The following is a 16,372-nucleotide window of genomic DNA, read 5'->3' as shown; positions in this document are numbered from 1 at the left end:
TTTTTTTTTTTTAAATTCGTTTATTGAATTCCTTGCTTTTTCGTACAAGGGTTATTACTTAAGTATTACATTATTCATATTTCATTTACATAATTTACAGTTAAACACAGTATTGTAAACATAAAGAAAATATAAAATATAAAGAATAATAAAATATGTGTTAAAGTAAAAAGTTAAAGAAAAAAAGTACAGAGATATATAACATATTAAAGTATAAAATATAAAAGAAAAGAAAAGCATATATAAAAATTTGTGTTAAAGTAATGAGATAAAAATACAGAGATATATAAAATATAAATAATAATAAAGATGTGTTAATTAATGATATAAAAAGCACAGAAATAATTTTAGTTATTATAACAGAGTAAAATAATAGTATACATTATATTGATATGAGACTGTGAGGGTGTGTGCCTTCTGTGTTGTGTTGTGTTTATGTTTATGTCCCTCCGTTTACTGTCTTTATTTTTTTGATCGCTTTTGTTAGGTATTCAGTGAATAGTTTTCGTGTTGTTTTGTTGTTGAGTATTTTGTCTGGTTTTGATAAGTCTATTGTGATTTTTTGCTGGTGGTACTGTACCCCGAGGGTCCACCTTTCTTTCTCAAGTATAGGACAATTGGCCAATATGTGTTTGACTGTCTGAGACACGACTCCATCGCATGGACAGTGATCGTCGGCTCTCAGTTTAAACCTTTTCAGGTAGGCTCTCATTGCCCCGTGGCCCGTCATCATTTGTGTGAGTTCATGATTGAGTGTGGTGTTGTGTGTGAAGTGTTTTCCTGAGTTTATGTCTGGTATGAATATTTTTGTTGTCGATCCAGTGGTGGATTCAGTGTATCTTTTGTTCCATAGATATGTGGTGTCATCTTCTAATTTCCTCTTTGCGAACGTGAGAGGGAATTTCGTGTAAGTGGTGGGTCTTTTGTCTGTGGTGGCTTGTTTTGCGTATTTGTCTGCCTCTTCGTTTCCGGCTATGCCAATGTGACTCCTTATCCAGATGAACCTGGGGGTGATGTTTATGTTTCTCAGGAGTGAGCATAATGTCAGGCTGGCTCTTACGAGTGGGTGTGTCGATGAAAGGTTTTGGAGAGCTACAAGACTGGATTGGCTGTCAGAGTATATGATCACCTCGGTGAGGTGATGTTTGCTGGAATTAACCAGTGTCCAATCGAGGGATTCTCTGATGGCTAGCATTTCTGCCTGAAAAACAGTGCAGTAGCTTTCAAGCCTTAACTTTCGTTTTGTAATAAATGCTCCACCTTTGTAAACGACAAAGGCTGCCCCTACTTTTTCATCGATGCGGCTGCCGTCTGTGTAGATCTCCAAACCCGTTGCGTTGTGCTCAGTGAGTGCGCTGTGGTCGGTGGTTTCTGTGTGTTTTATGTTTTCAAGGTTTCTGGTGCCTGGGTGGGGTAGTTCTGTGTAGTGTATTTTGTTTTCATATGTTCTGTCAGTTGGAAGATGTTTGGGTAAAGTATGTTGCGTTTTTATGCGGTATAGTTCGGCGAGTTGTTGTATTTCGACACCTCCTACGTATAATATTGTAACTAACAAAATGACGTTTTTCATTTTTATTCATTTTTCGTATCCATAGTATGTATTACATATGATGCCATTTACAGAATTTCAAAATTCGTATTATAAGTGCGATTTTCAAGCATTGCATATTATTGTATCTCAAATTTCTTGAAATTTTTCCGACGTGAAGTATGGTAACGTATTTGGCAATACTATACGCGGGAAACGCGCGGAGATCTTGCCGCGCGGGTGTATTGTTACTGTTAATTACGATACTTCACTTCGGACGGGAGGTGACACACCGCTACTACTGTGAACTTTCGGTTATATTGTATTTTTGTATGGTTTGGTAAATATTAAATACCATAATGAAGAGATCTAGACAATGTCAACAAATATTGCGCAATATATCCGCCCCTACAGGACTTTAGTGTCAAGAATACACAAATTGATAGAAAATCTATGCGTGCACAAAAATGTGTGATTAGGCCAAATGGGACAATTAATAGTACAGCGTGTAATATTATAGAAACGGATAATAATAGTAAAACAACAATGGACGAAATAAATTCTACCCAGGGAAACTGTGACTTTAGGATTCAAGGTAAGTTAATATTTTTAATCTTTTTCTCGTACGACAACAAAAAGTATCGTAAGTTATACTTACCATTGTTTACGTCGTTTTTTTGCGTGTAACTATTATTGTATGTAATATTTACCATATTTTACGTCGGAAAAAACTGAAAAAAAATATTGTATCTATCACTTATAATAATTTACGTCGTGCTTATTTTAGTAAAATATATTGTATGTAGTACTTATCATATTATACGGCAACATACAATTTTAGTTGCAATATTATACGCGTGATAACTTTTATAAATTCATGTTTATTTAGTTGTTTTGCTTTTTACAGAGTCATCACTGCCTTCAGGTGCTGATTAAAATATGATAATGGAACTTTTAGACATTATTTGTGACGATGATGACACTAGTGACAGCGTTGCTGATACAAACAGACTACATTCTCTCGAAAAGATTAACAGTAAAAGTAATTGGATATATTATAAAATATAGAGATAGTTTTGTGAAAAATCACCTCAAGAGGTACTGTTTTCAGAAACTATGAGATTTATAATGCTTTATAATCATTTTTTTTAAACCTCAATTATAATGGCTAAGGTTTCGGGTGATCGAAATAAAAGTGGTAATATGTTGCTAAATTAGCGATAAATGAAAAGCAACGCAGAGTTTTTACTGAAACTCAGTCGTGGCGAAATTTTACCATTAAATATCATCTGACGAAATATCAAAATGAAAATAACATGGAGCTGGTTAAGGTCTGTAAAAAAAGTTTCTAGCTACATTCTCTATTTGTGACCAATTCGTATTCACAGCTTTGGACAAGGTGGATAATGAAACTGCCGTTTTAACACTTGATCAACGAAGTCGACACAAAAATTGTAATGTTGTATTAACTGATGATATGAATACCAGTGTTTCCGACCATGTTAAGTCCATCCAACCGGTCGAATCAGATTATGTTCGACAGCGATCAAGCAAACTTTACTTAGATGGCGACCTGGATTTTACCTATTTATTTAAACTATATAATGAATGGTATGAACCCATAATATACACAAATAAAGCTCAAACAGAAAAGCAGTATCAATTTAATTTTAAATTGTGTTGTGTCACTATGTCCCTAAAAAGGACCAGTGTGTCCAATGTCACATTTTCAAAAGCTTACAAGTCCGAGTAGCATCCACGGAGCAACTCCCAGTTTATGGCAAGAACCTTGGTCGTCAGTTAAGATTATTTGATAAACATGATGTTCAATCATTACACGGCAAAATTGTATCTGCGAATTTTGACTTCCAAAAAATTTTGAATGCCCTTCACGGAAATTTGAGTAAGTACATTTTATTATAAACGTAAATTATCAGTTTGAAATTTCACAGTTTTTCAATTTACACAAAAGGTAGCTACATGATACATATAGCAGGAAGCTGAAGGCAAACGAGGTGCAAATGAGGACTCAAGTTGCTTACTTATTGTGGTCTATAAGCAAAAGAATTCAGGTTTTGCTCTAACAATATAGGCCAGAACAGAAATCGCATTGTTTATGACTTTAACATGACTGTATTTGGTCCATAAATACAATGTTAATGTAAAGCACACATTTTTGGAAAGGGGACGTACGCAAAATGAAGAGGACTGCGTTCAAGCCCTGATTGAAAGATGTTCGACAAACAAACAAATTTTTGCACCTCCAGAATGGTACTGTTTAGTTGGATGGACAAAACAAGAAGGAAAACCTGAGGATGTGGTAGAGATCAATCACATAGCATGTTTGATTTCAGAGCTCTATTAAATTATCATATATGGACTAATACAAATTAATATAAATCACAATGATCCGTTTAAGATTAATTACAAGTGCGACGTGTCCAGCACTGTCTACTCGACCATGGTCGTGAAAAGTAACACATAGCACACGCAACGAGAAACTTTATTTTCGGTAAAGGTTCTTTATTCACAAATATTGCCAATTCCAAAAGCTAAGACAGATGATTTACTGCATATGTGCAACAATGGAATCATTCCTGAGCGTTATCTTGAGTTTTTCAGTAATTTTATACCTGTTAATACCTACCACTGAAATTCCACCAGCAGTTTCTGAGGAATCAGCTTAATAATTAATATGTCAGTGTAAAAAATCTCTTTTCGGTTGTATGTTTTAAATTGTGCATGCTTCTTTTTTCGCATCATATAATTGAAAATTAATTCCAAACTAAAAATATAGTTGCAGAATAATTTCTTTTTCAGTTTCACTTATATTTTAACCTGAAGTGCACCCTTCCACTTAATCACCCATTGTTATTCTCTTGTTTGATTTTCCTTTGATATATTATTTAACCAAAAACGTTGGTTTAAAGTGATTGTAATTTTTCTTTTTTGCTTTTAATTTTATTTCAATATTTACATACATTCTTGAATTGGATTTTTGATTGAAATTATTTCTTCTCTGTTTTTTTCTGTATGCTTAATTTTTATCATGTCATGAAAGTCTTAAATTTATGTAATGTTTTATTAAATGACAATAAAAGCAATTTTATATAGAGTATTTTTTCCAACCTACCTATCTGACGACCCATACCATAACTTTTAATTATTGGGTACTGTTCGGTTATACCGGAGGCAGCGGAAAACGCATTTTGAAAATAGCCGATAAACTGGATTATTTGTTAGGTTAACCTAACCAAACCTAACCTAACCTAACCTAACCTAACCCAACCTAACCGAACCTAAACTAACCCAAACTAACAAATAATCCAGTTTATCGACTATTTTAAAAATGCGTTTTCCGCTGCCTCCGGTATAACCGAACAGTACCAATTATTGTTATTACCGAATTATGATTTTAAATACGCAAAAAATCCTAGGTGAAGGATTGTATCTAACATATACAATATATTTCACCAAAACCATGACGACGTAAATTATGACAAGTATCACATACAACTAAATGCATGTAAGAGGTTCCGCCGTAAACTATTTTATGTGGTTTATACAATATTTCAAACAAATTCTTTTCCGCACTATAATGTTGTAACTGCATTTTCTGATTAACCACACAAAATATTAGATATCCTTTAATGCAAAACAAATCTATTTATAATTTACAATTGACATCCCAAATTTGGTGCAAAACATTCAAAAGGTCGACTTACACCAAGCTTTTGTATCTTTAAACCGCTCTCCTGTAAAGTTGCGATTTTGAAGTTACAATACTCTACGTAGGAGGTGTCGATTTTTAGGTCTAGAGGGGTGGTGTTTGCCAGTACTTGGGCGGATGTGAGTGATATGGTCCTGTACCCTTTGCAGATCGAAATTGCAAAGGGACGTTGAGTTGTGTTTAGTTTTTTTTGTATGGATTTTTTGTGTGTGGCGTTGCTCCAGATGGATGCTGCGTAAGTGATTGTAGGCTCGATTGCTCCCAAGCATATGATTCTGAGGACCTCTGGAGAGGCTCCCCACGTTGCTCGTGCAGCCCTCATGAATCGCTTGCCAATTTGTGTAGCTTTTTTACATGTGTATTCGGTGTGTTTTGACCAGTTAAGGTGTCTGTCTAGAACTACTCCCAGTATTTTGAATGAGTCAACAAGATCTTTCTTTTGTCCTTTCCATGTAATGTTCGGTGGTTGTATGGTGCGTTTGGACATGAACATAATGTGTGTTTTTGTGTTAGAAAATGTGAGTTTAGTGCTATTTCCCCATTCAAGTGTCCTTTTTAGTATGTCGTTGGTTGTTGTTTCAAGTGTTTGTATGTCATCAGCAGCGATCGTGATTAGTACGTCGTCTGCGAATGCTTGTATGTGTGCGTTGTTTGGAATGTTTATTGTGAGAAGATCGTTTATGGCAATGTTCCAGAGGGTTGGTCCGCAGGTTGAGCCTTGTATGCAGCCTGCTGTCTGTTTCCTAACGACCTCTTCTCCTGCGTATCTGAGCGTGACTTGTCTGTCCTGTAAGTAGCTTCGTATGAGTTTGTAAATGTTGAGTGGTGTGGATTTTTGTGCGAGAGAGTGTTTGATGTGGGGCCACCAAGCGTTGTCAAACGCTCCTTGGATGTCCAAGGAGATGGCCACGATTAGTTTTTTTGAATTTAAGTGACCTTTGATTGTGTTGATGGCCGTGTGTAGCGCGTGTTCTGTCGATGTCTGTGGTGTGAAGCCGTATTGATGTTTGCTGATTTCTTTGTTTTGTGTAAGGTGCCAAAAAGTTCGTTGTATGAGTAGTTTTTCTAAAACTTTTCCAAATACTGGTAGTAGTCCTATTGGTCTGTAGCTGTTTGTGTCTTTAGTGTCTTTTGCAGGTTTTGGTATTGGCTTTATGATGGCGTGTTTCCAAGTGGTTGGAAAGTGGGAGATGTTGAGGCATTGGTTGTATAGTGCGTGAATTTCTTCTGGAAACGTGTTAACGAAGTGTGTGCAAATGTCTGCTGTCAAATGATCGTGTCCTGGTGCCTTTTTCGAGCTCATGTTGTGAACGATTGTTTTGATTTCGTGAAGTGTAAATTGGGGGTCGTCTTCAGTGTTAGGAAGGATGTGCTCGGAAGAATTTCTAGTCATGCTCTGTGTTTGTGTGTCGGAATTGGGATCGTCATCGGGGAAAAACTTTTTTGTGAGGGCTTCAGCCGAGTCACGTGCTGTGATGTGTTGGTGTCCGTTTGTGCTGAGAGTAGTAGGTGGTTCTCTTGGGTTGGTGATTTTGATGGTTTTGTGTAGTGATGACCATGCTGTTTGCGAAGTTTGGTTGCCGTAGAAAGTTTTTATGCTTTTGATCTTTGCTTCATCAATGGATCTTTTGTATGTGTCTCTTTGTGTGATGTACGTGTTGAGTTTTTCCGGACGTGTGATGTGGCTGGCATTTTGTAGTTTCCGCTTAGCTGTTAGTGTTGCTCGTTTGATCTCTGTGAGTTGGTTGGTCCACCAGATTGGTCTTTTCCTTGTTGAGTGTTGTGTTCTTTGAGGGAGTGATTGGTTGCATGCGTTTTTAATGGCAGCTATCATGTTGTCTGTGATAATGTCTAGTTCGTGTGGGTAATTGGCGGAGTGAATTGAGTGTAAGTTAATGTTTAGTTCTGTCATGTGGAACCGAAATGCTTCTTCCACTTCAGTCCAGTTTGTGTTTTCGTTGATAATGTATTTGTATGTTGATTGTGAGTGTGTGTATGGCTGGGACGTTTCCGTGTAAGTGAAGATTATGGGTTCGTGGTCAGATATGGGATTGTGTTGTGGTTGCACTGTCCAGTTGATGATTTTATCGGTTGTTTTAGGTGTTGAAACTGTGATGTCGATGAATGAAGTGATGTGAGTTTGCCCCCGCCATGTGTTGTACGTAGGTGTGTGTCCCTCATTTATTATATCCCAACCGCAGCTGGCTAGACAGGTTGATAACTCTTCTCCTCTTTTATCATTTTTTGGGCTGCCCCACCAGTGACTTTTTGCATTCACATCGCCTCCAATGATGACCTCAGTTCCAGTGCTGGCAAGTTGGACTATTTTGTTTGTAGTTTGGGAAAGTATGGCTGATGGAGAAATGTAGATGGATCCGATAATGAGTGTGGATTTTTCAGTAGCCAATGTGACGAAGGCATGATGTGTGTCAGAGATGTCGTTTCGGAATATGATTTTTAGCTTGGAATTTGTAGTGGCGATAACAGCTTTGCATGGGTTGTCACTGCTACCTGTAGTTTGATATATTTTGAAATTTTTTGGAGCTGTGAGAACGCCTGTTGCACCAACATATGGTTCTTGTAGTAGTAATATGTCATATTCTGATGCGTTGCTCAGTAGATGGTCTGTGGCATTTCGACATCTCTGGAGGTTTTGTTGACAGAATGTTATGTCTATTGTGTGGTGGGTGTTGCTGTTATGTCTATCCTTGTTATGGCTATCCTTATCATCCATAGTTGGTTTTTTGTTTTGTTAGTTCTGTCATTTTATAGTGGAGTGGACAGCTTTTGCTCGTTGCTTTGTGGTTGAAGATCTTCTTGTTGCTTGTAAAGCAGTTCCAACATTTTTGTGAGTTCAGATCGTCTTTCTTTGAGCATTCATTTGACTTGTGTTCCCCGGCACAGTGCATGCACCTGCATTTGTTTTCGCAGCACTTTTCTGCCTTGTGGCCATATCCCTGGCACTTGTAGCACTGCAATGGCGTGCAATTGTCTTCGACGTGTACTCTTTGAAAACCTATGTTTATTCGGCCTTGGTTTAGAGCCTCTCGTCTGACGGTGTGGTCCACCATGAGAAAAACATTCTTTAAATTGTCATGTTTGTAATTTCGTGTCGTTTTTATCAGTTTGATTTGGTCTTCTGGTTCCTTGTCACCTATAACCTCGGACAGTGCTTCGTTTTGTAAAAGCATTGTCTTGATTATTTCGCTGTCTTCAATGTCTTTATTTACTCCCTTGAGTACGATGACCGGAGACAATTTTTGACCCTCGCTTGCCTTGAGTAATCCGTTGGTAGCGTCTGGGATTGTTTTGAGTAGTTTTTCTGCATCTTTCCTGGTTTCGCAGTTGATAACAACGCTACTGTTTCTGGTTGCGTACATGTTACTTACTGAGATTTTGAGATTGGATGGATTAATGTTTTTCTTAATTGATCCTTTGATGGTTTCAGAGCAGTCCTTCCCATTTACTGATTTGACGATTACAGCAAACGTGCGATTGTTGGTGGTAGGTGGAATGTGGTTCGGTACTTTTTTGATTATGTCGGAGTATTTAGGAAGAGACTTAGGTTCAGAATTTATTTTGTCTACACGTTCGTTTATTTTAGCGATTTGACTTTCAATTCTTTGTAGCGTAGCAACGATGACGGGGTCTTGTTTGATTTTTTGTTTGTCACCAGCAGTTTGTGTATCCGAACTCAAAATTGCCTCCGAAATTTCAGTGATCGCTTTTATGATTTCTGGTGATTTAGTTTTTTTTGATATAAACTGACATAATCGTATTATTTTTTCATCACGTGATTCATTATGATCATCTTTGTCCTCTGAATTCAATGGCGAAATAGGCAAAGTCTCTTTACCTGCGTTTTTGCTTGGCGAACGCTGTGTGCGCATTGAACGATCAAAGGGGCTCGCGGACTCCATAATGTGTTTTTTTCCCTAATATTTGGGTTGCGCCTAATATAAAAATACTAGGCAATCGGGCGTACTTATACTCGTTTGACGTTTTGAAGTGTCATTGTTGAAAATAGTGACAACGTTTCAAACTTTACAGCACTGTTATTGTGTTAGTACACCACGGTGGCAAAAAATTTCACTACCACGAACGTATTGTGTAGGTTTCTTATGTATATTAAACTTTGCTTGCTCATTAAAGACTTTTTTCTCACTTAGAAAAATATTTTTGTTAGACACTTCGTAGACGCGTGCGGTCAGTACAATAGTGCAGACACAACTCGAGGTTAGGTTAGGTTAGGTTAGGTTAGGTTAGGTTAGGTTAGGTTAGTGACACGGCCCCAAAATGTAGGCCCTCAGCCGGCATTTTTTCTTAATAAATTAGTGACGTCACAACTTTTCGATCCGACCGTGAATGTCGATTTTACTTGAAAAATACGTGCCCAATCTCTAAACAAAGCTACAGTTATTGTGTATTGAGTCCCGTAGTACAGTCTGAGTGACTTATAGCCCCTCAGAATGAACTACGGATGAATTTTCTTTCAAGGGGACCAAATGGTCTTATAAGGTGGAATGTAAGTAATTGAAATGTATAGGATTAAGGTTAAAAATAGATAATAAATTGTAAACGACTTATGGGATATCATTTGCTAAACATTGTAAATAAATGTCCATTTGTATTTAATCTGATTTTGAATTATATAAAAATAAATTTTATTTTTTTTTCAAATTTGGCCTCGATGTATTTGCCGACACCAAAGTAAAATAACTTAAATAAATAAATTATGATATCAAATATTGTCGTATTTAAAATCTAATGATTACGTTTTGTAAGTACTGATTACACACACTCAATTTAAATAATAAATTAATATTTCGAATTATAATAAAAAGGGTACCAATTTAAGTACCTACTTTTGTAAAAGTTAAATGAAGGAATTTCGAAAATGGAAATTCTGACAATGTAAGTCTAAGGACTCGGTTGCTCTCCTAATTTACAAATAAAAATTATTCTTTAGATCTGTCAATTAACCCCGACAGATCAATATTAAATTACCCGAAATAGGTAATTTTCAAACTCAATAAATGAAGGCTTGTCATAGAAATTTTGATTGAAACTAATGTTATACCTTTAAGTTGAAGTGTTCTATAAATATAATTGAATAAATTTTAATCGCAACCCTTTCCGATTATCCGTAATTAGCCCGCAAAAGTTCTGCATAAAAGAAACGGACAAGTTTGTTTTCTGCCATTCTCTTTGCGAATACGTAGCCAGTCGGTAATTTTAATGACTCACGCCTCTGTTGCGTATTATTTTTAGCGAAAATATTTTCATTTTTCCTTTCCATTAGCTCGATAAACGAACTAACAGATATTTGGACAATTTGTGTCAAAAGCCCTATAAGGACTTTCACGATTGTTATCAAACTTGTACCGCCTATAGGTATTAAATAATTATATATTTTTATTCTATTGAATGATCATAATTTTCCGGAAAAGCCGGGAAATAAACGGCTTTTCTATGATTGGTCCGAAACTTTGGCCATTAGCTCTGTGGAGAAATAGAACAATCTCCTATTGGTTCATATTTCGAATGACGTCAAAATCTCGGGTTTTTCCCGCTGTGGGTCTATATAACGGCCTGCATTTTATGTACCGTCAGTAGTCGATCTTCTCATATCACCGTGAGGTTGTGCCTGAGGGCGCACCAAATTCACATAGTTTTAATTATTTTCGCGAAGTAATTCGTTCACGAAGATTACGTCCGACGTGTCACGAGTTGAAACGTCATCGTAAGCGACACGTGGTTCGGGCTGTCAGATGATATAGTAAACATATCGTCATAGTACGCGTCATCTATTCGCGATCTATTATATATATAAAAGGAGCATAGCTTCTTAAAGTTTACGGTCGGCGACTCTTAGTTATAAGTGTGTAATCGTACATTAATTAAACATAAAATAATTATAATTGATTAACTTTATTTAAAAATTAATTTAAATAAGATTATAAAATAATTATGTAATTATTCGAAATTAAACTAAAGTGTATAATTGTCGATTATAATTAATTAAAAAAAAAAAAAAAATTAAATTTGTTTATCGAGAATAATTTAATAAATAATTTGAACTGAATTACCAAAAGGAGTTTTCATTTTTATTTTGAAAAACAACCAACGAAACATTTCATGAAAAACATCTAATACTAAGGGAAGTGACAGATAGTCAGCTGTCTTTGACGTTTACGTAAATATTTACGAAAATAAGTTCGATCTGAAAGACAATCAGATAATTAATGATCTAGGTGCTAACCTATCGCTAGGTAGTGGTCCTAAATAATATAAAGTTAAATAATAATGATCAAGTGTATTCCAAAAGTGTCAAACGAGAACTTTAGTTGATCACCCTCTCCCCGAATAGTATCGAGCTAGCCAAACAAAGGTTCTTAATCGGTCCGAGGGCAGGACCGGTTGTAGATAAAGTACCTTTGAGACTATTCCAGGACCGGGGTGAACGGCATTAGGTTAGGTTAGGTTAGGTTAGGTTTTTTTTTTTTTTTTTTATGGGAGTTGCATTTATTATTGACCTTGCTTATTATGTACAAGGTTTGTAGATCTTCAATTGGAGTTTTCTTTATTTATAAGCCTTTATTTTTTAACTATATAGTGTTGGGATCAGGAGGGATATTCTACTGTGGGTCTTAACAGGAACTTCTCCGCATTTGCTCTTGTGAAGAGGAAACCACAGAAAAGTCTTCAGGAGAAGACGGACTGTTGACAGAAATAACCAGGCCTTCCGTTTCACTTGAAGAGTGTTCGGCATTTTGTGTCCTGGCTTCGTTTATTTTGCCAATATCCTGCACTATTTTAATCATGTATGATACTACCTTTCGTGATAGTTCCTTATGAACTATCACGGATCCGATGTCGCATAGATCCTCATCTAGAGTCCTGCATCGCGCCTCCAGCTGCTGTCTTTGGAAGCTGAAAATGGGGCAATGCATAAAAAGATGAGGGACATCTTGAGGGGTCATATCATCACACGGACAGCTGTCAATCTCGGAGAGCTTAAATCGATGCAGGTAGCTCATGAACCCACCGTGACCCGTGAGGAATTGTGTGAGTTCAAAGCAAACTTCCTGCATTCTCCTGAAATCAAAGGCATGGAAAATTGTTGGGAAAAACATTTTTGTAATATTTCCTGTCGTTTCTTTCAAATATCGATCATTCCAGAGTCGAAGGGTCCTGCTTTTTATTTTCCTCTTGGCAAAACTGAGCGGAAATTTGGCAAAATCTGGGGCCGTCTTTTTAAGAGTAGCCTCTCGAGCCTTTTCGTCCGCTTTTTCATTTCCTAGGATTCCGCAGTGACCCCTTATCCAGCCGATGTGCACGTTCTGTTTTCTGCATCGTAGTTCCTGGATATCAGTTTTAATGTCCATGACAATAGGATTGACCGAATTTCGGTCCGTTATTGCATGGACGCCTGATTTGCAGTCTGTCAAGATCGTTATTTGTTTCCATCTGTTTGGTGATTTCTTCAGAACGTAGCTCAAAGCTTCTCGGATCGCCAGGAGTTCCGCCTGAAACACTGAGCAGACGTCGTCGAGTTTGATCTTTCTCGACGGCAACTCTCTCACGCCATCGTAAGGTACAAATGCTGCACCCACTTTACCGTTCAAGAGACTGCCATCAGTGAAGATTCTCAGCTCATTCTGCGTTGCCTCAGGCAGAGTCTGATCATAGTATCCATGGTCAATGCGGTTGCGTTCCGAGGGATGAGGGAGTGAGAAAAAGTCTCCGGTTCCCTGGTAGACTCTGTCTTGCGGCAAGTCCTGCAGGGTGAGAGTCTTCTTTACCTCATATGCTTCTGCAAGCTGCTTGATCCTCAGGTCAAGTGGCATGAAGCCGCTCAAGACCTGAGCAGAAACTAGAGAGATCGTTCTGTATCCTTTGCAAGATCTAATGGCAATTTGTCTTTGAATGGAGTTCAGTTTCTTACGGTTGACTTTTTTCTTTACCGCGTCCACCCACACGCTGGAAGCGTACGTTATCAGAGGCTCGACAGCACCTAAATATATTTGCTGCATAACCCCCGGCGACGCACCCCATGTGGGTTTGGCGGCTCTGATCAATTTGTTCGTGATGCTTGCGGCCTTTTTACAAATGTTGTCGACGTGTTTGGACCAGTTAAGGTGGCGATCTATGGTGAGACCGAGAACCTTAAAGTGATCCACGTATTTAAGTTGAGCTCCGTTCATGTAAATGTTTGGCTGTCGGTCCTTTTTTCTGGTAATATACATCGCGTTGGTTTTGTCTTCTGCAAAGTGTAGTTTGGCTTTAGAGCCCCATGATGTGATGAATTTCAACGCCTTGTCAGTCATATTTTCAAGCTCTGTCGTATTGTTGGCTGTAGCAATCAATAGCAGGTCATCCGCAAATGCTCTCAGTTCAGCTCCAGGGCCCAAGTCCTTCTGAAGTACATCATCTAAGATGTAATTCCAAAAGCTCGGTCCGCAAGATAATCCCTGAACGCATCCTTTGGTTGTAACCTTCTGGAGCGTGGCATCAAAATGTGACAGTATGACTTTCCTTTGTTGATGATAGCTCTTCACTAGCGTAAACAAGTTCCGAGGGCACTTCTTGCTTCTCAGCTGGCACATTAGAAATGGCCACCAAGCATTATCAAAGGCTCCTCTGATGTCGAGCGAGATTGCTATGATCATCTTCTTGTCTTGCAGCGCAGTCCTGATTTCGTTGACTGAAGCGTTCAGAGCGTCTTCTGTTGATTTCTGGGGCGTAAAACCATATTGCTTTTGACTCAACTTACCTTTTCGATGAAAATGCCAGTTTATCCGATTTATCATCAGCTTTTCCAGTACTTTTCCAAATACTGAAATGAGGCCGATCGGTCTGTAGGACTTGATGTCTTGAAGGTCGTCTTTTCCCGGCTTGGGAATGACAACAACCCTCGCTATTTTCCATTGAACTGGAAAGTGGCTCACTCTGAGACATGCATTGTACATACCCAATACTAATGACCTATCCACGTTGAAGAAATGAAGGCAAATGTCGGCGGTGAAGTGATCTTCTCCGGGTGCCTTATGTGGACTTATGTTTGATACTATATCCTCGATCTCTTCTTCAGTGAATATCGGGTCGTTTGGGGTGTAGGGTAGAATTTCCGCCATACGTCTGATGTTAATCTGTTTGTTGGTTTCATTTTGTATGGTGTCGTCCGGGAAAAACTTATCCAATAGGCGCTGAGCGGATTCTTCAGCCGAAGCTAAATACTCGTCGCCATCTTTGAGCGTCGCTGGTGGAGTGGTCTTTCTTCGGTTTACCAGAACTCTGTGAATTGCTGACCAAGCGGTTTCTTTCGTCTGTGATGTGCAGTAATTTTTCCAAGACTCGATTTTGGTTTTCGCAATTGCATCTTTATAAGTTTGTTTCGCTTCAAGATATTCCGGAAGCGTTTTGGTCTCTCTTCGGAGTCTTCCTGAATTCTGAAGTCTGTGCTTACATTTGATTGCGTCTTTCTTGAGCTTATCGAGTTCATCGTTCCACCAAGGACAGGGCTGTCTTTTGAAAGGTTTCCTGATTGGTATACTTGATTTGCACGATTCTCCCAAGATGTCCATCAATGTGTTTATTTTCTTTTCCAACACAAGCGAGTTGCTCACTTCAGAAAAATAGTTTTCAGAAGCGTGTATATCCGTCAGTTTGTTTTTAATATCTTTCGAAAATTTTTCCCAGTTCGCTTTTTTTGTATTATAAAGGGCAGTTTTCGGATCTGTGGGATTCCAAATCTTTGTGGAAATTTTGAAAGAAATAGGATTATGGTCGCTGAGTTAGTTATCATTTGATTCTACTCTCCACCTGTGAACAGTGTCCAGAAAACTTAAAGAGCAGAATGTCATGTCTATAACGCTTGTGATGTGACGGTTGTCACGATAGGTTTCGAAGGTGGGTCGATTTCCTTCATTGAGAATGTTCAGATTGAGTTCTGAAAAAAAATCTGCGACTTCTTCGCCCCTTCTATCGGTCTTCGCGCTCCCCCACCACACATTTTTTGCGTTAAGGTCACTCCCTATGAGGATTGGAACATCTCCAAGCAGTGTGAGTTTTCCCAATGTTAGGGCAATGTCGGCGTTTGGCTCCACGTACATAGATCCAATAACAAGAGGTCCAGCTTCTGTGGTAATTCTTACAAGTGTGGTATTTGAGTCACTGAATTTTCTCAGCATTATGCCATTTATCGTGGAGTTGCAGATAATTATTGCCGCTTTGCAGACCCGCTCCTTGGAAGTCACTGATTGATAAACAGAGACCCCCGGAGCATTGATTCTGCCGGTATTGCCAGTGTAAGGTTCCTGTAGCAGCAATATATCCGCGTCCCTCTTATTGGCCAGTGCTTCTTCTTGTGCCGCTTTGCAGCGGCCCAAATTCCACTGAATTACTTTTGTGGTGCCTGTAGTATTTAATTGGGTCCCGGTGGTATTTGGAACGATGGAGTTAGCCATAGTTGACTCTTTCCATGGTTCGCATCATCATTTTAATCCGATAAAGACAATTCTTGTCGTTGGCTCTGTGTTTTGACACCTCGGTCTTACCTTTGGCCATTTTAATACAATTCCAGTAGTGGTGTTCCTCTTCTTGCTCCTTCTTCGTGCAAGACATGGATTTGTGCTCGCCAGCGCAGTGTAAACAACGATCCTTGCTCTCCATGCACCTGGCTAATGAATGTCCAAATCCCATGCACTTGTAACATTGCATGATGGGGCAGCTATCCTCTACCTGCACTCGCTGGTATCCGATGCTTATCCTTCCCTGGCTGATCATGGCTTCTCGGACGTCGCTGTTGACGGTTAATACAGCATTTCTTAGGCGGTCGCTGTTTCTGTTCCGAAAATTCCTTTGTAGCTTAATGGCTTCTTTGTCCTGGCCGACGGCTTCAAAAATAGAGTCATTCTGCTGGAGAATATATTCCACAATCTCATCATCTTTGGTTTCTTTTTCGATTCCTTTGAGAACAACAGTTGGCGCTAGCCGTTTGCCTTCCTTAGCGACCAAGTTTCCTTTGGTCAGCCTTGGAAGAGCGGCTCTGATTCTGTCGGCGTCGTTGGAGGTCGGGCATTTGATGATTACTTTGTTGTCCTTGGCGGCTA

The 16,372-nt window shown here is 38.5% G+C and overlaps 2 protein-coding genes across 2 annotated transcripts; both read right to left on the bottom strand.

The window, feature by feature from the left end:
* Nucleotides 1–439: 439 nt before the first annotated feature.
* On the bottom strand, nt 440–1,195 carry LOC147065854 (uncharacterized). The gene has a single exon (XM_085955672.1). The coding sequence runs from the start codon at nt 1,193–1,195 to the stop codon at nt 440–442; it is 756 nt and encodes a 251-aa protein (XP_085811798.1).
* A 6,789-nt stretch (nt 1,196–7,984) lies between these two features.
* On the bottom strand, nt 7,985–9,485 carry LOC147065853 (uncharacterized). Its single transcript, XM_085955671.1, has one exon. It carries the CDS (start codon nt 9,176–9,178, stop codon nt 7,985–7,987), a length of 1,194 nt encoding a protein of 397 aa, XP_085811797.1. The 5' UTR covers nt 9,179–9,485.
* Between the last annotated feature and the right edge of the window lie 6,887 nt (nt 9,486–16,372).

The sequence above is a fragment of the Rhyacophila brunnea genome, unplaced genomic scaffold (assembly GCF_057557595.1).
Source record: "Rhyacophila brunnea isolate RB1 unplaced genomic scaffold, BYU_Rbru_1.0 scaffold_5, whole genome shotgun sequence".
In the NCBI taxonomy this organism is placed as follows: Eukaryota; Metazoa; Arthropoda; class Insecta; order Trichoptera; family Rhyacophilidae; genus Rhyacophila; species Rhyacophila brunnea.
This window is presented reverse-complemented; position numbering and strand designations above follow the sequence as displayed.

What these genes read in the sequence shown, in the direction of transcription:
- LOC147065854 (XM_085955672.1), bottom strand. Translation starts at nt 1,195, where the DNA reads ATGCTAGCCATCAGAGAATCCCTCGATTGGACACTGGTTAATTCCAGC.
- LOC147065853 (XM_085955671.1), bottom strand. Translation starts at nt 9,178, where the DNA reads ATGGAGTCCGCGAGCCCCTTTGATCGTTCAATGCGCACACAGCGTTCG.